Below are 24,317 nucleotides of genomic sequence, written 5' to 3' on the forward strand. Positions count from 1 at the left end.
GTGACCACAGCGGAGTAATGGGTAAACATGGCTGTATGTGAGTTATGCCAAAGGCAGTGGAGTGTCAAATTTACAAAGGGCAAAATTTAGGAGGCAATATCCAGACAACGGGCTGCCAATTGGCAAGTAATATGTGTGCCACATAAATGCCAGGCAATGACCACCTCCAATAAGACAGAATCTGAATATCACCCCTTGATGTTCAATGATGTTACCATCACTGAATCTCATACCGTCAACATCCTTGGGGGTTACTGTTGATCATAAACTGAACTGGACTCACCACATAAACACAGCGGCTACAAGAGCAGGCTTGAGGTTTATAATCCTGCAGTGAGTAACTCACCTAACTTCCCAAAACCTGTCCCACCATCTACAAGGCACAAGGCAGGAGTGTGATGGAATACTCCCCACTTGCCTGGATGAGCGCAGCCCCAACAACACTCAAGAAACTTGATACCATCCAGGACAAAGCAGCCGCTTGATTGGCACCACATCCACAAGCATCCACTCCCTCCACCACCGACGCTCAGTAGCAGCAGTGTGTACTATCTACAAGATCCACTGCAGAAATTCACCAAAGATCCTCAGACAGCACCTTCCAAACCCATGACCACATCCTTCTAGAAGGACAAGGGCAGCAAACACATGGGAACATCGCCCCCTGCAAGTTCTCCTCCAAGTTAGTCGCGATCCTGACTTGGAAATATAATCACTGTTCCTTCAGTGTCATTGTGTCAAATCCTGGATCTCCCTCCCCGACAGTTCCAAACACCCCAAGAATTGCAGCAGTTCAAGAAGGCAACTCACCGCCACATCAAGGAGCATTTAGAGATGGGCAATAAATACTTGGCCATGACCATACCCCATGAACAAATAAGAACAGTGCGCATATTGGAGTAAGTCAGTCTCAGGCTAATGAAGGCGTAAATGAGAGTTTCTGAAGTAGCTCAGCCGACGGGGGAATGCAGCAGGATGTCACACAGATTTGGAAATTGGTTGTGCTAGAGACAGTGTGGATATTTGGTCAGGAGCTCATCTCAGATTTGAATATGACATTGCGGCTGTGAAGAATCTCATTTAAAATCAGGCAGTTGCCGGGAGAGTTGGTTGATCTGTTGGAGACTGAAGTCAATAGCTTTGGTCTTCTCAATATTTAACTGGAGAGTCAAAATTTGTTCCCTGTTAGGAGTCATAAACTCATTCCATTCTACTGCCTGGGCCCTAGGCTCTGGATTCCTCTCCCTAAAACTCTCTGCCACACTAACCCGTTCCCTCCTTTAAGGTTATCTCTTTGACCAAGGTTTTGGTCATCTGCCTTAATGTCCCCTCATGTAGCGTTAAATTAGAACCAGGTTTCAGTGTGGTAGTATTCTAGTGAAATGCTTGAAGAACATTTTATCTGGGGGTGTGGGGAGGGTGGCATGGGGTAAAGTGATTGAGCATGAAATCCAGGCTAATGCCCTGGGAAAACTGGTTCAAACAGTAGCTGGTGAAATTTAAATTTAATTAAGAAGAATCCAGAAATGAAAGCCTGTCTCATTTGCAATGATTATAAAACTGTCATTGATTTTTGTAAAACGCCACTTGACGCATTAATGCTCTTTAGGGAGGGAAATGTCATCCTTACCCCGTTCTGGCCTACATGTGACTCCAGACCCACAGCAATGGGGTTAACTCTAAATTACTCTTGGAAATGGCTCATTGAGACCATGTGATTCAGGGGCTTTTACCTTGTCAGCCATGGTCCCATCCTACAGAATAATGTTTTTTATTAAAAGACTAAATTAAAGATGCAATGAAAATGCAGTTTATGCATTTGCAGTAGGTTGCTTGGGGCATTTTATTGAGAGAAACCCTGGAGCATTCCTCTCAGGGGTCATGTCTGTGCTGCCCCCATTTCTTAAAGTGCATAGAATAGAATCCCTACAGGGTAGAAACAGGCCATTTGGCCCAACAAGTCCACACTGCCCCTCTGAAGAGCATCCCACCCAGACCCATCCTTCTATAACCCACCTAATCTGCACATCCCTGAATACTGTGGGTAATTTCCTATGGCCAATCCACCCTAGCCTATACATCTTTGGACTGTGGGAGGAAGCCAGAGCACCCGGAGGAAACCCACGCAGACACGGGGAGAATGTGCAAACTCCACACAGTTACCTGAGGCTGGAATCGAACCCGGGTCCCTGGCACTATGAGGAAGCACTGCTAACCACTGAGCCACCGTGCTGCCCTAAAAGTTAAAACCAGGCAGGGGGAAGGGGGAGAGAATCAGGAAACTACAAGAAGCACTGCAATTTTTGGCCGTGGGTTTCTCATAGATTTCCTGACCTCGGGACTGCATTGCAACCCTCGCACGTCTGCCCTTCCTCTACCAATTGGCTCAGCAGTTTGATTAAAATTAGCTCCCAAGTTGTTAGATTGAAGCTGAAAGCCTGTGAACAATGATGGAGTGCTCCAGGCTGTCGCTGGTGGTCAGGCAGCTTTGGCAAACTCAGAAAAGGATGCTTCACAAAGCTGCTGCGAGGCTTCCCTGGCAACGGAGGGTAGGAGCCTCATGGGTTTCTGTGTCCAGCCAGTTAAAGAGCCGTGTGCTCAAATTTCAAAGCGCTATCTTCACATTGACTGCCTCTGCTGCAACAATACCAGGAGTTAATGTAACTCACCCCAGCCCTTCTGTCAGCCAGGACTGCCCAAATTAACACCCAAAATTCACCAGGACACTCGCTTTGTTTTGTTTCAGTCTCACAGAATATTGCAGCTGATGATGAGTGTTCACACCCCGAACTCTCAGTTTTACTTCATGTTCTGAGGAAGGCTCACTCGACCCGAAATGTTAACTCTGTTTCTCTCCCTATGGATGCTGCCAGCCCTGCTGAGTTTTCCCAACAATTCCTGTCTTTGTTTCTGATTTCCAGCATCTGCTATTCTTTGGTGTTTTTGGATTTTACTCCAGCGATGGGGAACTCGAGTCAGGTCCCAGACCTGGCCATGGGGAGGGGGTGGGTGTGGGTTAGGGTTGGGGTGGGGGTTTAGTCGCTGATGGAGCTTTTGACTGGGCGCAGCCCCTAATCTGGTGTCACAGCAGTACGACAGGCTCCTGAAACTGAGGGATCTACCAGAGTTCCTGTAACCTGAGAGAAACAGCTGGGGGTGTGGGGTAGGTAACTGATAGGGACCTTCGACATTCAGCCCCTCGAGCCTTGCTATACAGGAATCTACCTACTGCGAGCTTAAGAATCTGTGGAATTCCCCGCCCAGTGAAGCGGTTGAAGCTACCTCGCTGAATGTTTTTAAGGCAAGGCTAGATAAATTTTTGAACAGTAAAGGAATTAAGGGTTATGGTAAGTGGGCGGGTAAGTGGAGCTGAGTCTCAAAGATCAGCCATGATCTTATTAAATGGCGGGGCAGGCATGAGGGGCCAGATGGCCTACTCCTGCTCCTAGTTCTTATGTTCTTATGTAATCCTCAAGAATTCTGCTTTCAACCACGTTTTCAGGAGGAGAGTTCCAAAGATTTGTGAGCCCTGAGAGAAAGACACATCCCTTCGCCTCTGTTCTGAAAGGGGTGGTCCCTGATTCTTAAACAATGACCTCTAATTCCTCATTCACCCACATGAAGAAACATTCTCTTCACATGAACTCTGTAGAATCCGAAACGTTTTAATCAAGTCAGCCTGCCTCTTCCAGCAGATACAAGCCAGGCCTGTCAATCTTTCCTCATATGAGAATCCACCCATTTTAGGCATTCCCAGTCTGTTAAACCCTATCTGAACTGCCTCTAATCCATGAACACCTTTCCTTAAATAAGGAGACCAAACTGCACATAATACTCCAGGTGTGTTCTCACAATATTGTGTGTGGCTGAGACAAAACATGCCCAATAAAGAGGAGAAGGAGCACCCAGACCATCGTCAATGGTGATGGTGGGGGATCATAGAATCTTACAGTGTGGAAACAGGCCATTCGGTCCATCGAGTTCACACTGACCCTCTGAAGAGTATCCCACCCAGACCCATCCCCATTCCCTATCCTGCAACCCTGCATTTTCCACGGCTACTCCACCTAACCTGTACATCCCTGGATACAATGGGCAATTTAGCATGGCCAATTCACCCTAACCTGCATACCTTTGGACCGGAGGCTGAAGGTGGGAATAATTCTGCACCCATACGGGCATTCAGGACCTGGAGTTCTGGATATAAACATTCCCCCTTTCTCATTCCCGGTGCCTGACTCCCAGGCATTCCATTGGGAAACTGGAATATCCCAGTCTAGATTCAAATCTCTGCTGCCTATGTTAACTCACACCCAATGCCATACTCTTATCTGATTTGTGCTTGCTGGCTCCTGGTCAAGTAATGTCTTCATTTTAAAGTTCTCAGCCCTGTTTTCAAATTCTTTCATGGCCTTGTCCCTCTTTGTCTCTGTAATTCCTTCCAGACCAATGCATCTAAAAGTAGTAAGGTTTGGATCCATGCTCTCCATGGTCTGCTGCACTTAGCATGGGTTAGAGGGACAGCTCATCATCAGGCAAACCACTTGATCAGGGACTGGACTGGTGTAAATGTTGTCCTCTTGTTCCACTTTCATTTCTTTGCATGTTTTGCCACACCCATTCTTACCCAACATCATTCCCTTTAGTCCTTGGAGAATAACTCATCTGCCAAATCTCCTGCCTTCCACCCTATCATAGACTTTCCTTTTGTCCTAGTCCCATCCACCCCTTTGCTCAAAACCCATTACGTTTCTCGTTGCTCCTAGTTCTGACAATAGGTCATGGCCAGAAATGTTTAACTCTGTCTCCACAGAATTAACCAGACCAGCTGAGCTTCTCCAATGCTGCGGATTGTACTTAGGTTAGCAGCAACTTACAGTTGCCTACCAGATGAGAGCACCATCATGTCTTCACCATCATGTCAACATCCAAATGGTGACCACTGGTCTGTTCATTTTCTGCTCCCATTGCAGCGCAGGTTAAGCAGTTTACTGAGCGAAAGACATCAGGAGTGGATGGTTCTGACTTACCGTGGTGGGGAAATACGGGCTGGTTTTGAAGTTCTTCAGTGTCATTGAGCAGGAGTAAGTGCCGAGGAAGAGGATGAATGACATCAAGGTGACATCGGGGACGAAGCCACAACTTGTACCAACCACCGTCCCACCATACTTCAGGCAATCTGTCTTCGACAGCAACGACCAATCGAGGCTCATGTTCTGGGGAGAGAAGAGAAACACACTCACTGTTCTGGAACTCTGTGTCATAACTGAGAAGTGCAACATTTGTTTTTCCAGTCATGCTGTGAGTTTTTCACAAGGTGGAGTGCTCCATGTGCAGTCTAACCATTGCTCTATACAAATGACAGGGTCACAGAATTGTTACAGCACAGAAGGAGACTATTCAGCCCATAAGTCTGCACCTGTACCATTATCTAGTGCCGATCTCCTGTCTTTTCCCCATGTCCCTGCACACTATTTCTATCCAAATAACCATCCAATTTCCTCTGGAATGCCTTAATTGTACCTGCCTCTACCACATTTCCAGGCAGTGCATTCCAGACCCTAACTAACTACTGCATGAAAAAATTTATTCTCACATTGCCCTTGCTTTGTTTGCACTTCACTTAAATCTATATTCTCTCATTTATTTTCCTTTACAAGTGGGAAATAAGTGAGTCTATCCAGCTCGTTCATGATTATGTAAACCTCGAACAAATCTCCTCTCAGCTGCCTTGCCGCTGAGGGGAACAGTCCTGATGTATTCAATCTATACCCTGATCCAAGCTGTATATGGCTCCCATTTCTCACACACTTATCCGTATTGAATTTTGTTTCCGATTTACCAGCTCATTCTGCAAGTTCATTAACATCTTGTTGTATTTTGTTACGCACTTCCTCTGTGTTAACTTTATGCCACATTTATGTCACCTGCAAATTTTGACATTTCCTTGAAATTCTTGAGTCAAATTGTCACTGTATAGGGTGAACATCAATAGTGTCAGCTCCAACCCCTGAATACCACTTCCCTTCCTTTCCAGTCTGAGTAACTTCATTGAACTCAAAATCTACACTTCCTCTTTATTTTATCGTAGACCCCTGTCCCTATCTTGACATTTTCTCACACTGTGCACAAGTCTCCCATGTGTTACCCTGATAAAGGCTTTTTGGAAATCCAAATATATTGTATCTGTTGCATTTCCCTTCTGTAGCCATTTTCTTTAAACAATTCAACAGGTTGGTGAAGAGTGACCTTCTTTCTTCAAATCCATGCTAACTATTCCTTATTGTATTTCCAGCTTCTAGATCTTTTTCTATGATATGTTTGGATAAAGAATCACATAATTGTTATGTCACAGAGAGAGGCCATTCAGCCCATTCCTCCTGCTCCTGTTGTTCCCTAGTGGATCTCTCCAGACTTATCCCATATCTCTGCACACTATTCTCATCCAAATAATCATCCAATTCTCTCTTGATTGCTTCAGTCGAATCTCCCTTCAACACATTTCCAGGCAGTGTATTCCATAACTATTAATTACTCTTAACTAATTACTAACTACTCCTAACTAATTACTAATTACTCCTAACTAAGTACTAATTACTAACTACTACTAACTAATTACTAACCACTCCTAACTAACTACTACTAATTACTAACTACTATTAACTAATCATAACTGCTTGCCGAGTGAAAAAGTTTATTCTCACATCATCCTTGCTTCTTTGGCACCTCACTTTAAATCTATGCCCTTCTTGTTTTTGCTCAGCTTCTCCCCACCTACTCTATCCAGCCCGTTCATGATTTTGAAAGCGTCTGTCAAATTTCCCCTCAGCCTTGTCTCTCCAGGCGAACAGTCCCAACATCTTCAATCTGCCCTCATCAGAGATGTTCCTCATTCCCGGAGCCATTATTGTAAATTGCTTCTGCACTCTCTTCAGTGTGTTCATACCCTTCCTATAATGCAGCACCCACAACTGTACACAATACTCCAGCTGAGGTCTAACAAGTGTCCTAAAGAAGCTCAACAAATCAATAGAAAATCTTAGTAGACCAGTGTGAGTGTGCTAGATATAGCTCACTGTGTAACTCAGGCCTGAGTCACAAGGTTCAAGTCCCACTACAGAGGCTGGAATACACAGTGCAGAAAGACTTGGCTCTCCAAGTGCCAGTACTGAGAGCCTGCTGCACAGTTGAAAGATGCAATGTTTCAGACGAGATGTTAAATTAAAATCTCATCTAATCCGTCAGGTGGTCCTAAGGGGTACAGTAAACAGTATTTCAAAGAAGAGGAGGAAATGTTCTCCAGGGAGTGCCAGGACAATTTTGTAATTTTCAACAAACAGCTAAGAAAACACATTTAACGAAGTGTGGAGCTGGAGGAACACAGCAGGCCAGGCAGCATCAGAGGAAGAGGAAAGTTTCAGGTTGGGAACCTTCTTCAGAAATTTCTTTCTGAAGAAGAAGGGTCCCGACCCCATGCGTCAGCTTTCCTGCTCCTCTGATGCTGCCTGGCCTGCTGTGTTCCTCCAGTTCCACACTGTGTTATCTCTGACTCCAGCATCGGCAGTTCTTGCTATCTCTAAGAATACAGATTGTCTGGTTGGCATCACTGTATCTTTGTGGGATCTCACTGCGCACAAACTGGCTGCTTCATTACTTGTATCAAAACAGTGGCTATGCATCAGACAGACTTCATTGGCCATGAACAGCTTTGGGACATCATGAGGATGTGAAACGTGCTATGGAAATAGAAGTTTGCTTCTAATTTTGACATCTGAACCGATATCTCATTAATATGTGCTGGTATTAAACACAGACTCATCAGGATGGTGTGCTAACCCAACACACCATCTTCAGGTCACCATAACATCGGGAAGTAAACTGAAACTGGGAATTCACTCTAAAATTCAGAGAGCTAATTCACTACAGCTGGCTCATCCCTTCAAGGTGTCCCAGAAACAACAAAACCCCATTCACTGGCATAACGATGACCTCATGCAGTAGGGGACAAGGCCCTGGTGGATGTTTCCCTGTGATTTCCTGGTGTGCACATTCACAGCTGAGGTGACTACATCAGCCACGGGGCTATTCACACACCCCAGAAGTTGGCCTGTCCCACTCCACACGAAGGGGCAAATTCCCAGTGAGAACTTCCACCTGCCCCTGGAATATTTGACGGAGGAAGTTGAGAGATCCTCCTTTTCTCTTCCTCCTCCACTGCTCGCTTTCTGTCGTCAACTGCAAGTTCCCTCAGAGAGAAAGAGATGCAGTTGTGTCCTGTGCGAGCAAATTTGTCTTATGTTAAGGCCTCTGTAATCCCTGGCACTTGGCCAAGTTAGATCAAAATTCCTGTCACATCACTGATTCAAATGACTCTGTAAATCTCTGTCAAACTGTCAGGGGAGCAAAGGCCACGAATTCTTTCCTCAGTAATTCAGATAGTTCATTGAAAAGCAGGAACGTTACAAACTAAGAGGGAGTGGTGAGTGTCCTATGGGGAATGTGATTAATACTTCTGCAATGGGCTAATTCTGGGCTTTCGTAGTCTACCTATCTTACTCAATATGGCTTTGTTGAGTTCTTCATTAAATGATTCAATAGGCAGCAACTTGTGTTACTTGATCTCTAAAAGTATATTCCAACCATCATTATTAGTCTCATCAACAGAAAGATCTCCTGTACGATTATATGAAGCCTTTGTTCCGCGGACTCCCCGTGTATCTGATGTAATTGGCAACTATGGGCAAGCATCTGCAAACAAGGCTCGTTTGTATGATTTAATTTTTGTTGTTATTACAGTAACATGAGTAGGAAGATGAAAATCTAATTTGGGGTGTGCAGCAGAAACCCAATCAGAAGCCAACAACGCTCATCATAAAAAACTGTTTATGAATGGGATCCACCGGCCATTCACAAAACAGAACGACTCCCCGATAGAGGTCGCATCTCAAGGTGAACCCAGGGCCTGAGTAGCTGCGTGGGTCTCAGACTCGGATATCACTGGGAAGGGGGTACAATACTGAGGCACCGGAATCATCCTGCAACTAACCAGTATATGCTGCCAACACCGAGATAACTGGCAATGGTGGCCAATTGCATTTGTGTAATAGTGACAATGAGCAGAGACAGAGTTCCTTTGTCGCTGGCTGCCCCCACCTGCTGCTATCCTCCTCCCCCCACCCCTCAGTCCGTCCATTACATTAGCCTCCTACCCCACAGCTGCTGGTCCCACCCCTTGGTGCACGGTTTGTAACTTTGGGGTTTCTCTCTGAGCGTGTTGGTTTTCGTATCGATTTCAGGGCTGCCTCTCATTTTAAAAGCCAAAAGAACTGTGGATGCTGTAAATCAGGAACAAAAACAAAGTTGCTGGAAAAGCCCAGCAGGTCTGGCAGCATCTGTGGAGGGAAAAAACAGAGTTAACGTTTCGGGTCCGGTGTCTGTCAGTACTGAGGAAGGGTCACCGGACCCGAAACGTTAACTCTGTTTTTTCCCTTCACAGATACAGCCGGACCCGCTGAGCTTTTCCAGCAACTTTGTTTTCTGCCTGCCACTTTGATGCTTCAGCAATACGGTGGTGAAGTTTACTAAAACCGCAGACAAAACACTCTGTCAAATCAGCTGTGCCAGAGTGTGATGGCTGGGATACAGCTGAGGCTGTGCATGGTTATGACTGCTTTACCACCCTGGGGGTGATATTGACAGGAAACATGACTGCAGTGGAAAGGGTTAAATTACGAGGTTAGGTTGCACAGATCAGGTGAAAACACTCAGGTTTATATTTGTGGTTGTCCATACTTTCAGAATTACTCCTGCACATTTCACCATGAAACCATTAAGGACACTCAAGAAGCACCTGTATTTTGTAGCTGTCTATTTTCACTATAGATCCGTCTCTGAGAGATTGCTGGACTCTGACAGAGGCCTCTGAGTATCCTTGTCTATGAGTTACAGATGGTTAGTTTTCAGAGAATTAGGCACTTTGAAGAATGCTATCATTTGTTGCAAGAGGAATTGCAAACAAAAGCAGCAAGGTTATGCCTTAGTTGTAAAAGGCATTGGTGAGACCACATCTGGAGGACTATACACAGTACTGGTCACCTTATTTAAGAAAGGGTATAAATACACTGGAGACAGTTCATAGAAGGTTTACCAGACTAATACATGGATTGAGCAAGTTGTTTTATGAGGAAAGGTGGGACAGTTTCAGCTTGTAGCTGCTGGAACTCGGAAGATTAAGAGGTGACTGGCTTGAAACATGCAAAACCTTGAGGGGTCTTGACAGTGTGGAGAGGATGCTTCTCATTGTGGAAGACTCCAGAATTATAGGTCACTGTTGAAGGATCAGGGGGTCACCCATTTAAAACAGAAATGAGAATATTCCACCCAGAAAGGGTCATGAGTCTTTGGAACTCTCTTCCTCAAAGGCAATGGTGGCAGAATCTTGGATTATTTTCAAGGCAGATTCATCCCATGAGGATTCCAACTGAAGTTTCATCCCTCATGTTTTGAATCCTCCCAGGGTCACAGATATCTCCGTGATGTTCACCATTCCACGGACAGCTGTTCTCACCGCATCCTGAGACCCACACTCAGTGCCATGTGGCGTCACATGCGCACTCTCAACCTCTCTCTCCAACAGCATCGCAACACACTGGCTCAGGGCTCCACCATTCCACAGTTCCACTTCATCCTCCGGCTCATTCGTTGTGCTAACAAGAAACATTTCCTTTTCCTTTCAGGCATCGAGGTCCACAAGATGCAACAACTCAGAGATACCCATGGCCCTCTGGAACCTTCCTCTCCTCCCCTTCCCTCTGACTCTATCCCCTCTCCCAACCCCACCTCCTGTCAGATATTCACCATCCCTCCTAACCTTCCACCCTCCGATGTTGAACACTCTGTTCTCAGCAAAGGCCTCATCTTTACTCCTCTGCATCCCCACCTTAACGAATTTTGGGCATGACATGACGTCAAACTCTTCTTCCACCATCTTTGCCTCCGTGTTCGTTTCTGTGGACAAGAGTCCTCTCCCCAACCCATAGACACCTTTGCCCAACTCCAACACTCTCCCTCCACCTGGACCCCTCCCTCCAGTCTTTTACCTGCACTCGATCTGTTCATTGAGAGCTGTTGACATGACATTAGTCACCTCAATTTCTCTGCCCCTCGCACCAAATCCAACCTATCTCCCTCCGAACTGACTGTACTCCATGCACTTAGATCTAACCCTGACTTTGTCATTAAGCCTGCCGATAAGGGTGGTGCTGTTGTAGTCTGGCATACTCACCTCTACCTTGTAGGGACGCATCAGGCCATTGTGTCTACTACGGTAACTGATTTCATTTCATCTGGTGACCTCCCCCTGAACTACCTCCAAGCTGATAGACCCCAGCCCCGCACAGCTCGCCTTTACCTCTTCCCAAAAATCCACAAACAGGACTGTCCAGGCAGACCCATTGTTTCAGCCTGCTCGTGCCCCACAGAACTCATCTCTTCCTACCTTGACTCAGTCTTCTCTCCCCTGGCCCAATCCCTACCCACGTTCATCCATGATTCCTCTGACACTTTACGAAGGTTTCAAAACTTCCAGTTTGCCAGTTCCGGTCACCTCCTCTTTAACATGGATGTGCAAACCCTTTACATGTCCATTCCCCACCAGGAGGGTCTTAGGGCTCTCCGCTTCTTCCTGGAGCAAAGACCTGAACCGTCCCCACCCACCACCACCCTCCTCCGCTTGGCCGAGCTCATCCTCACCCTCAAGAACTTCTCTTTTAACTCCTCTCATTTTCTTCAGGTAAGAGGGGTTGCTATGGCTACCCGCATGGGCCCTAGTTATGCCTGTCTCTTCGTGGGGTACGTGGAACATTCCTTGTTCCACTCCTATTCTGGCCCCCACCCACAACTCTTTCTCTGATACATCGATGATATCATCGGTGCTGCTTCCCTCTCTCATCCGGAATTGGAAAACTTCATCAATTTCGCTTCCAATTTCCACCCTGCCCTCACTTTCACCTGGTCTAACTCTGACTCCTCCCTCCCCTTCCTCGACATCTCTGTTTCCATTTCTGGGGATAGACTGGCCACTGATATCCACTGTTAAACCCACAGTGTTCCAGCGAAGCTCAGCGCAAGCTGAAAGAATAACACCTCATTTTCCACTTGGGGACCCTACAGCCCTCCGGACTCAATATTGAGTTCAATAATTTTAGGGCCTAAACTCTCCCATGTCCCAGCCCCCTACCCCACACACCAGGCCTTGTTACCACATAGCCTGCCATTACACACCCCCTGTTGTTAGTCACTAACAGTCCCCATTAACAACTATTCACCCTCCCAGCACGATCGTTATCAACTCCTTTGTCTGTCCAACTGTTCTTCTCTCTCTTTGGGCTCTATCCCCAACTATCTGGTATTCCTTACCTTCTGCCCCACCCAATCTTCTGCATATAAACCAACATTTTCCCAGCTACCATCATTTCTGAGGAAGGGTCACTGGACCGGAAACATTAAATCTGATTTCTTTTCACAGATGCTGCCAGACCTGCTGAGCTTTTCCAGCAACTTCTGGTTTTGTTTCGTATTTACAGCATCTGCAGTTCTTTCGGTTTCCATCATAGATTGGTAGAGTCCTGATGAGCAAGGAGGTTAAAGGTTATCAGGGGTCAGGCAATAATAAGGAGTTATCAGGTCAGCCACAATCTTAATGAATAGCAGGGCAGGTTCAGGGGCCATGTGGCTATTTCTGCTCCTAATTGGTATGTTTTGTGCATAAACCTATCCCTCTAGTTTTCAATCAGTGGTTCTTTGTCAGGCCACAAAGTTACTTAAGATGACTTTGAGGGGCTCTTGTTCCCATTTCTCCAAGTGTAGTCTGTGAAGACTCTGCCTTTTTCACTCCTTTTCACTCCTCTCTCTCTCTCTCTCTCCCCCTTTCTCTCTGTCTCTCTCTCCCCCTCTCTGCTGTAAATGATCTGAAGCTAAGAAGTAGACACAAGCTGGTAACTAAACCTTTGGCCTTTACCTTCACAGAACAAAGCCTGCAGTGTCACATGATGTCCCTGCTGCTTCAGACGAGTACAAAAGAAAACCCCTGATCTTCTGTTCTGAAGAAATAGCTTTGCTGTTGGAAAATATTTCCTCCCCCGCTCACTGATACTATACCGAGGTAAGTGTAGCTCGTGAACATTTCTATTCTACGTCTCAAACGAGACCAGCTCTGTAAGTGTTAAATTACAAAGCCAGGTTTCATCGTTTAGGGCTGTATTCTGTCAAGTATAGAAGACTAGGGTGAGTTAATTGAGACATTTCAGATGATTGAAAGGGTTGGTAGGGTCAGAAGAGAGAGACTATTTCCCCTGGTGGGAGTGGGGATCCAGAACAAATGGTCAGAACTTTAACATCTCAGCCTACTTGTTCAGAAAGCAGCACTTCTTAACACAAACAGAAGCGGAAATCTGAAAATCCCTCCTCCTACTAAGAAGCTGCTGAGGGTTTGGGGTGTGGGGAGGGGGTCAAGTAAACATTTCAAACCTGACATTGACATATTTCTGTTCAATCACAGTATTAAATGTTACGGACTGGGTCAGCAGAATTAATATTTAGACCAGCCATGACTAATTGAATGACGGTACACCCCCGAGGAGCTGAATGGCCTTCTCCCCGTTCCTGCGTTCACTGACACATTCCAGATAAAATGTTAACTTTTACATTCACCCCAAATTCTCCTCCATTTCATGTCGCTGTGGCTGTTTACAAAGAGAGTAAAAGGATCTATTTTAAAACCCCTTTCCAATTTTATGAGAAAAGCAGATCACTGTGATAAAAACAAAAACTGCTGGAGAAACTCAGCAACATCTGTGGAGACAGAAACAGAATTAACATCTCGACTGTGATATGACTCTTCTTCAGGAGACAAAGAAATCCCAGCCCCCCAACACATCCTGAAGAACAGTCACTGGACTGGAAACATTACCGCTGTTTCTCTCTGTGCAGATGCTGCCAGACCTGCTGAGTTTCTGCAGCTTTTTCTCATGTCCACTCTGCTCTGCAATTAGATGGTTGAGAAACTTCTCTGGAACACACCAGCCCCTCATTTTGTTTCTCTTTTTCTCGGTTTCTCTCCTCGTACATGTTGGTTGAAATGAGTGGGTCACAGCGAGCTTAAGTTCTGACACACAACTGGTAACACAGCTGGCTCAAAGCACATAACACGAGAGGCAAACCATTAGAAATTCGAATAATTGCAGCAGTCTGGTAGTAAAGGATTGTACAGGAAAGAAACAACAGTGTCAGAACTGTTCAGTTTGGGCTATATCGAAACACAGAAAGTGAACCTAATCAAAGATTCAACATCTAACACTCTATGTAAAGGGGAGCGTGGTGTAGTAACAATGCCCATGGATTGAACTTCTCTTCATACGTCGGTCCCACCATCCCAGGAATCAGTCTGGTAAACCCTCACTGCACTCCGTCCATCACCAGAACGTCCTTGCTCAGATAAGGAGACCAAAACTGCACACAGTAATACTCCAGATTTGGTCTCACCCAAGGCCCTGTATAATTGCAGGAACACATCTGCGATCCTGTACTCCAATCCTCTCACTATGAAGGTCAACATACCATTTGCTGCACCTGCAACACTTACCTTCAGCGACTAGTGTACAAGGACACCCAGGTCTTATTGCATCTCCTCCTTTCCCAATCTGTCGCCATTTTCATAATAAAACCTGGTTTTGCTCCCAAACCTCACATTTACCCACATTATATCACCTGCCATGCATTTTCCCACTCCGTCAGTTTGTGTAATTCACACGGAAGCATCTCTGCATCCTCCTCCCACCTGCAGGTTGACAATGGTTGCTGTGAGACCAGCCTTTAATCCCAGATTTTACTGAATACACATTTCTGCCCTGGTAGGTTTTGAACCCACATCTCCAGAATATTAGGCTGGAGTTCTGAGTTACAAATCATACTGAACGGTGAAGGGCCGAATGGCCTACTCCTGCTCCCACTGTCAATGTTTCTATGAAATACTGTAATTTAAATAAAAATTCAGAAGATGGAACCCGTAAAGTGAACTACAATGAAAATTCAATCATGGGGAATGAGGAGTAAAGGGGCAGTCTATTCCAGATCTCACAGTAAAACATTTGATGGTGATTGGGAAATTGCAAGTCACTCTCAGCTAATCCACACATGGTATAATTGGAGCCAGTCTGTATCCAGCCCAGACTAACACCGTCCCTTCAGAAAACTAACCACCTCCAGCACCAAACTGACAATTCAGCTTCTAGCAGCATCTATCTCACAAGAATGCATGCCCCGAATCCATCAACAACAACCTGCATTCGACTAGTGCCTTTGATGTTTAACCAAGTAATGACTTAATACAGCTGCTCAAAATTATGAAGACTGATTGGGTTAAAATAGGAGAAGACAAGGAGGGTTGGTAACCAAAGGCCACAGATTTAAGAAAACTGAGGTAGGTGGAGCGAATTATTTTAACACAATGATTTGTTGTGATCTGCCTGAAAGGGCAGTAGGGACAAATTTGACAGCAACTTTCAAAAAGGGAATTGAATAAATAGTACAGGAGTGTGTTTTTATAGAATCCCTACAGTGCAGAAAGAGGCCATTCAGCCCATCGAGTCCACGCCAACCCTCTGAAGAGCATCCCTCCCAGACCCACTCCCCTACCCTACCCTATTCCTGTAACCCTGCATTTCCCATGGCCCAATCCACATATCTTTGGATTCTGCTGCTTGAAGCTAGAATTGAACCCAGGTTCCTGGCGCTGTGAGGCAGCAGTGTTAACCCCTGAGCCACTGTGCCACCCCACCATGTTGGGTAAAGTGTAAAAGGATGGTACTACTGGATAGCTCGTTCAGAGAGCTGGTGCAGGCTTACTGGACCAAAAGACCTCTTATGCTGTATGATTCTATGAAAACATCCAAGGACACTTCAGGAGCAATTTTCAAACACATACTGGCTTCTGGTTACACAAGGAGATTTCAGGACTGATGACCTTTGTGAAAAAGGTAGGTTTCAATTAGCATTTTTAAGGAGGGCAGAGAGAAGGGGAACATAACAACAGGTTCTGTCAGCATTTACACATACATTCACCAAACTGTGTGGCGTTCAACTGAATAAAAGCTCTTCCAACGCAACCAGGACAGACCTAGCGAGCAAAAAGCCTATGAGAACTCAGCTCCACAGTCCCATTCTCGGTCTGTATGGGAGGGCAGCTATTATCAGCAGGGTGGCAGGTGAGCACTTACCTCTGCAATGCTACTATTGACCATAGTGATGATGGTTGAATTTGCTGAGTCAGTGTCATTCCAATGAAGGCTTGAATTAGCACCTGTGAAAACAATGCAAAAGGTTCAGGAAAGTACATCACCTCTCCCTACCGGTTGGATAAACTCTGTATGTACCTCAAGCATTCCATAAGCAATAGGTTTACCCTGGGATACAACTGCCTTACATTAACCATCATCAAATCAATGAGGATATGATTTGTAAAGTGCTGGAATATATGATCATGCAATACGGAAAACAAGATTAGTGTAAATATGTAAACATATAAATTAGGAGCAGGAATAGGCCATTCGACCCTTCAAGCCTGTTCTGCCATTCAAAATGATCATGGCTGATCATCCAGCTCAGTCCCAGTCATTTTCTAGCAATGTCCTTTGATCCCTTTAGCCCTAAGCATCATATTTAACTCCTTTATGGAAACATTCAATGTTTTGGTCTCAACTGCTTTCTGTGGCAGAAAGTTCCACAGGCTCCCCACTCTGGGGACCTCGGTTTGAATCCCACCACGGCAGATAGCGGAATTTGTATGCAATAAACATCTGGAATTAAGAGCCTAATGATGATCATGAATCCATTGTCGATTGTTGGGAAAAACCCATCTGGTTCACTGATGTCCTTTAAGGAAGGAAACTGCCATCCTTACCTGGTCTGGATTACACGTGACTCCAGACCCACAGCAACGTGGTTGACTCTTAACTGCACTCTGGGCAATTAGGGATGGCCAATAAATGCTGCCTGGTCAGTGATGCCCTTATCCCATGAATGAATTAAAGAAAACCTCTCTGGGTGAAGACATTTCTTCTCAGTGTAGTCAGATCTTATGAGGATCCACCCTTTCTGTAGCAGTTTGATTGTGCTAAATGCCTCACTAAGCGACAGAGTTCAAGTTGATGATACTGCTGTAGATCTGGAGTCACACAGACCAGACCAAGAAAGAACGGCCAAGATTTCTCCCTAAAGGATGTTAGTGAACCAGATGTGATTTTACCAAGTGATTTCATGGTTACCGTTACTGATACTAGCTTTCTAACTCTAGATTTATTAATTAATTAAATTTAAATCCCATCAATTGCTGTGCTGGGATTAGAACCTACGTGTCCAGATTGCAGTCCTCTAGATTTCAAGACAGACAACATAATTGCTAAGCCACTGCTCCCTCAAAGGCTATGAGGAGTGTTATGTCATTTTATGGTCATTAATATTAATATTGGGACTGCTGTCTAACTAACTCCCATTGCCTAATGTCTGAGGCACACTCACAATCGAGGAATAAGGTCAGAAGTCACACAACACCAGGTTATAGTCCAAAGGCTTCATCTGAAATCACAAGCTTTTGGAGCACTGCCCCTTTGTCAGGTGAAGCCTCATCACACGTTTACCATGTCCACCCCAGTCCAACACCAGCGCCTCCACATCATGGCCATAGAGGGAAGCTCAGAGGGTACAATGGCACATTGCAGAGTTATATTTCTCACACCAAGGCCCTGCCCGCTCGCGCAGGTGGAGGTAATAGAACTCCCACTGCCCCACCCTCCTCAAGGATGTTCCCCTCAGTCTCCCAACCAGTATTTATCTCTCAACCAACATCACATTGCTATGTGCACATTGCCTGTTGGCAATGGGAGCAGCTTCTTCGGGAACATTCCAAAGGGAACTGGATAAATAGTTGAAAAGTGGAAATTTAAAGAACTACTGACAGGAAGCTCCACATGGGGCCTACTGCATTATTTTTTTCACAGGCAAGATGGGATGAATGGCCTCCTGTGTTTAATCCTACAGTTCGATGTTAAATGATGGTGGTGTATGTTACGTCACAATCAGAGGGTCCAAGTGGCTGTGACAACATGATTCTGTTGTGTATTGAGCAGCAATATGGATACACCACACTGGAAACTTAACCATTCAGCTGCTGCAGTCTTTAGAAAGGGAAACTTCAACATGAAAAGGCAGAAACAACATACAATGGATGTGGCATTGTTGCTCTGTGTGTACGTAGCAATGCATAACATCAGCACTGACGGCCCACAGGACATCCGCTGCCAAATATAAAACAACTGGCTCCTCCAAAAAGAACATTGCAGATTATGTTACAAAGCAAACTCTTTGGGTCACTGCAGCGAGGGTAGGTGTGAGAATGAAGAACACAATTTAATGATTTCGTTAATAGGTGTCCGAACAGCTATTGTACTGAAGAAGGGAGTCGCAATTCCAGTTTATCTTTCTTTCCATAACCGAGCCCCTTCCCACACTCAGCAGATGCCCACTTTGTTCCAATTACAGATTCTGCTTCTGAAATAAGCGTTGACATTACACATTGTCACTATTGCTCTTGTAGCCCATTCTTACCAACCCCATGACCTCTACCTCCTAGGAAATCAAGGATAGCAAGCACACGCAAACAGAACTAGCTAAAAGATATTGATAATGGGTTGGTCAGCAATCATAATGCATTAAAATATCGAGGGGAGGTCATTAGAGTCTGTCTTGTTGAAGATGGCCAATAGCTGGTGTTAATTGCATTGCATTGATGATATTTGGTGACACCTTCACCATACAAACATTTTTTTTTAATGCTTTCACAGAATGTGAGCATCACTGGCAAGATCAGCATTTATTGCCCATCCTTACTTGGTGTTGAGAAGGTGCTGGTGAGCTGCTTTCTTGAACCATTTGTAATAGTGAAGGAGTTAAGGCCAATCACCACATTCTCAAGGGCAATTGAGCTTCGGCAATAACATGTTGGCCTTGCCAGTCATGGCCATAAACCAGCACTCAACAAAAACAAAATCCCTATGACAGTCTGCGGACCAACATGATACAACTCCATCCCAGTGTGCTCGCAGTCAATATAAAATGGCTCCTGTATGTCTGAATTAAGGGTATTAATGGGCTCAAGGATTAATTATTTGCACTTTGAGACAGGGTCTGGATCATACTATGTAACCAGAGAAGTTCAGTGATAAAGGATACACATCCCATAATTACATTTATTGTGGGAAATGGACATATTGCTAACTCGCATATAATTAAATCAATTAGAGGATTAGAGACTAAGAACAGTCTGAGCCAACCGTTTGCAGTAGCACTTGACATGAAGTTAAAGGAGTGGCCAGTTACTTCATACTGTTCGGTGTCAAGAACAGGACCTGCTCAGAGAATTCTCAAAACCAAGAACACACTGGGAACACACATTTGGTCAGAGGCTGCAGGCAAAGGACAAACACTAGGTCAGTCAGTGACCAGAGGCCTCTCACACACTACTGGGGATTATTTCCTTCAGCATTGATTCTTTCTGTTTCAAATCTCCAGCACACGTTTTTTTATTATTATTTTCAGGAACACAGGACCCGGACGAGGTCACATTGCCTCTCCACTCTGTTCCTTAGAACATCTTTAATGAGATCATGATTGATCTCAACTCCAATTATCTATTTTGGTTCTGTAACCCTTTATACTCACACCCAATGAAAACCTACTAATGTCAGTTTGGAAATTTCCAATGGATCCCCAAAATCAGTGGTGTTTTGGGTGACCGAGTTCTTGATTTCCTCTGGCCGTTAAGACTGTGCCTCCCTGATCCCACATCAACTGGGCTTGAATTGAATGTTCTGCCCACTCCACCACAGGACAACGTTTCTCACTTTCTGCCCAGCAAATCCTTTAATTGTTTGAAAAATCTCAATTTGACTGCCTGAACCTTCAAATATTGGGGAGACTAAGCCTAATCTGTACAACGTGCCACCATATGTTAATCCTTTCAGCTCTAATATCATTTCAATGAATTAGTATTGTACCTCATCCAAATACGCATTTCTTTTGTGTTGTAAAATTACAAACATGAAGAGATATCTTGGTACATAGCAGTAATGGCAGTAACAACCACAAGACATAGGAACAGAAGTTAGTGCCTTCAGCTCATCGAGTCTGCTCCACCATAATGAGATCATGGTTGATCTGATAATCCTCAACTCCACTTTCCTGCCTTTTCCCCATAAACATTGATTGCCTTTCTTGATTAAAAATCTGTCTCAACCTTAAATATACTTAGCGACCCAGCCTTGACAGTCCTTTGTGCTAAAGAATTCCACAGATTCACTCCCCTCTGAGAGAAGAAATTCCTCCTTATCTCCGTCCTAACTGGATGACCCCTTATTCTGAGACAATGTCCTCTGGTCCTAGACTCTCCCACAAGAGGCAACAAACTCCCTGCATCTACCCTGTCGAGATCTTTAAGAATCCTGTATGTTTCAATCATGACATCTCTCATTCTTCTCATTTCCAATGAACACTGGAACTTTCCACTCAACCTCTCCTCATAAGACAGTCCCTCCATACCGGGGATCAGCCTGGTGAATCTATCCAGCCTAGATTAGATGTATAGTGAGGCAAAGGAGAAAACCTGCATTTATTTGGTGCTTTTCATTTCTTCAGGGCACCGGGAGGGTTCTGCAGCTATTTAAATACTTCTGAAGAGTAGTTTAAGAATCCATAGCTTAATAAGGTTTTTCTTCACATTCTGCAACAGGTTAGTTGAGATTCAGCTGTGTTAAATGTATAGAATTTGGGTTCAATCGCACCTAGAACACAGAAACTAGGAGCAGGAGTAGGCCATTCAGCCCTTCGAGCCTGCTCCACCATTCAATATGATCATGGATGATCCTCTCCCTAAATGCTATATTCCTGCTTTCTCTCCATACCCCGTCATGCCTTCTAAAAACATAGTGAACAGTTCTGGTCTCCGGGGTTAAAAAGAACGTGGGACCATTGGGGAAGTTGAAAAACGATTGAGCAGAATGATGCCAGAACTGTGAGGATATATCTATCAGTAGGAATTGTTTAGGCTGGGACTTCTTCCTGACTGAGCAGTGAGCTGATAGATATCTTTAAGGTTATGAAGGAGTTTGATAAGGTAGATATTGAAAAGGTGATTTCACTTGTAGGTAAGACCTGTGCTAAGGGGACATAATGAGAGAGGAAAAGAAAGACTTGCATTTATAAAGCACTTTTCACGACCTCTACATGTCCCAAAACACTGTACAGCCAATGAAGTACTTTTGTGGTGTAATTAATACTTAATACATAGCAAATATCTACAGTTACTATTCTGATGAAATAATTTTTGTTTTGATTTGATGTTTGAGGGTTAAGTAATGGTCAGGACATCAAGGAAACTCCACTCCCCCCTTCTCTCCTTCAAAACAATGCCATGGGATCTTTTACATCTATCTGAGTAGGAAGATGGGCCTTAATTTCTCATCCAAAAGACAGCGCCTCTAACAGTGCTGTATTCTCTCAGTATTCCACTGAAGCGTTACATTTAATTACGGTGTGGTAAAATATAATCTATAAATAAAAAACAGCCACAAATAAATCTTACTGGGAGATCAGCAGAAACCATTTTAGCCAGAGAGTGGTGAGAATGTCGAATGCGTTCCCCATGGGAGTGCCTGGGGCAATATAATGTTGATGCATTTAAGGGGAAGCCAGATAAACATGAAGGAGAAAGGAGCAGAAATATTAGGTGACAGTGGGTGGGAGCATAAATACTGGAATGGGCAAGTTGGGCCAAAAGGTCTGTTTCTGTGCCATATATACTTTCTAACTTTGAGGTCAGTTCACAGATCAGGAATGAAGAACACAAACCAGCTGGTGTACAGATCAGTCAAGGCCTTTGATTGCAAGAGGCCAGTAACAGTGGCAGGAATGGCTGTGTGTCATACAGGGTACAAACGGGGCAACACTGAGTGCCCCTCACCCATCACTGGAGAGATTGCTGTGTATAACCGCTGTGATTCCACAGCAGGTTTTGTTCTCTCTGCTTCGAGCATTTTGGTCTGCTTTTCAGTGATACTCAACATCACTTACCAACATTTTGTAATTTGCCAACATTAATTAGAGGTAGTTGGAATGTTGGAGAAAGTTGAGAGAAGGTTCACTAGACTAGTTACGCATAAAAATGGAGAGATTGAACAGTTTGGACCTTACTAGAGCTTAGAAGGATGACAGGAGATCCAACTGTGGGATATATGATGCTAAACGGAATGAAAGAGTAGACACAGAGAGGATATTTCCCCTTGTGAAGCAATTTAGAACGGGAGGTCATCATTTGAGGCTAAGGAGAAACAGATTTAAAACAGAGATGAGTGTACTGATTGTTACAAGGTCAGCTAGCTGGAGCACATAGAATATGAGTTCCCTGATTGGGGCTGTTAATCTGGTCAAATCAGGGAGCCCTGGCTGACAGATATAAACAGGAGTGTCAGAGGTTCTGTTCACTGTGAGAGCGGGCTGTGAGGGAGCTGGATCAGTGTCAAGGGCTTTCCGTGTGTAAATATAGGGTGACTTGGTGATGGGATAATGGCCTCTGTGGAGTTATTTCAATGAGGAGGAATTACTTCTCTCAAAGAGTTGTGAATCTGTGGAATTCACTCTCCCCAGAGTGCGGTTGATGCTGGGACACTGAATAAAATGTAAGGGGGAGATAGACAGATTTCTTATTTGTTGAAGGGTATGTGAAACGGGCAGGAAAGTGCGTTGAGGCTGAGATGAGATCAGTCATGATCGTCTTGAATGGTGGAGCAGGCTCGAGGGGCTGAATGGCCTCCTCCTGCTCCTAGTTCTTATATTCTTACTTACGTGTTCTAGAGACTGAGCCAGAACCATCTCAGCCCATCTTGAAGAATTTATATATTTCACTTTGTATAAAATATCTATTTTAAAGAATGTGGTTTTTCGGGTTCAAGCCTCGTTGACATTCAAAGAGAGGATTGCACCATAAAAAGGATGGAATTTTCATTCTTTCTTTTGATGTCAGAGCTGTCTATGTTTACATGCAGTGACTTTCATCTTCATCAAGAGTTGAGCACTGACTGAACTCAGTCTGACACATTCCGAGGCATGTAATAAGCACTGTCCCAAACCAGGACAGCTCCACTTTGCAATGAAGCCCATTCTTCCCTGTTTTTGAACTGTCTGTTCTCTCTGAGGTCAAAGCTTTGAAACATGGATAGTTCCTCTCCCTGGTGCCTCAGTCAAAATCAGATAGGCCAAACACTTCAAATGGAAGAAAAATTACAATTTCTTTTGTAATACTTGCAATCTCAAAAGTGGCTTAAAGTCAATAAGTACTTCTCGGAGCAGTGGCACCAAATACAGGAAATGTGCAGCCAATCTGTACACAGCAAGATCCCACCAAGAGCAAGGTGACAATGACAGATCCTGTCTTTTTAGTGACATTGGTTGTGGGATACAATTGGCTGCAGGACACTGGGGCGAACTCATCCTACTCCTCAGTAGCACCCTGGCACTTTGTAAGGGGCAGACAGCTCAGAGTTTGACTGCCCATCGAAAAAGCAGAACACCCTGAAAACCCACAGTTACATCAAGCTGAATGTTTGCTGGCACAAGCCGATCCATTGGTGTCAGTAACCTGAGACCCAATCGAAGTGAATAAGAAATTTGCTATCGAATGCCAAAATATAAAATATTCTGAATTTTCACACCCTAACCTTAGCATTATATTGCTGGAATTAGATATTAGGACACAGTCAATAACGATCTATTAATTAAATTAAATAGACTATTAAATGTTCTAATGAAAGGTGATTGAGCTGAAATGTTAATTCTGTTTCTCCCTCTGCAGATGCTGCCAAATCTGTTGAATACTTCCAGCATCTCTCAATTCCTATTTCACATTTCTAGTATCCACAGCATTTTAATTCCTGTTTACAAAGTAAATGAAACACCCAGGTTGTTCTCCATCCTGTAAGAAGGTGCAATTGTTGAACCATACATGGTCTTGACCCGTACTGTGGCTACGGCACAGTCAAATGTTGTTTCAATGGGCAAATATTCAAAACAGAGGAACATGTTCCAAGCAAGCGGTGAGAGGTTACAGTGAGTTGGCTGAGTTTTGGATTTCTCCATCATGAGGCTGTACAGCCCAGACCATCACAGAAGCCAACCTTCCATCCATGGATAGTAAGAACTGCAGATGCTAGAGA

General features: G+C 44.5%; 1 protein-coding gene across 1 annotated transcript in view; it reads right to left on the reverse strand.

The window, feature by feature from the left end:
• The window catches only part of slc4a4a (solute carrier family 4 member 4a), a 192,188-nt gene that overhangs the window by 46,232 nt on the left and 121,639 nt on the right, over positions 1–24,317 (reverse strand). Inside the window, exons 12-13 of the mRNA XM_048612755.1 lie at positions 16,275–16,357; positions 5,031–5,216 (exon numbers count right to left, since the gene is read on the reverse strand). Of these exons, the coding sequence (XP_048468712.1) occupies positions 5,031–5,216; positions 16,275–16,357 (269 nt within the window). The remainder of the gene's footprint in view (positions 1–5,030; positions 5,217–16,274; positions 16,358–24,317) is intronic.

This window comes from Rhincodon typus, chromosome 1 (genome assembly GCF_021869965.1).
Source record: "Rhincodon typus isolate 14 chromosome 1, sRhiTyp1.1, whole genome shotgun sequence".
NCBI classification, from domain to species: Eukaryota; Metazoa; Chordata; class Chondrichthyes; order Orectolobiformes; family Rhincodontidae; genus Rhincodon; species Rhincodon typus.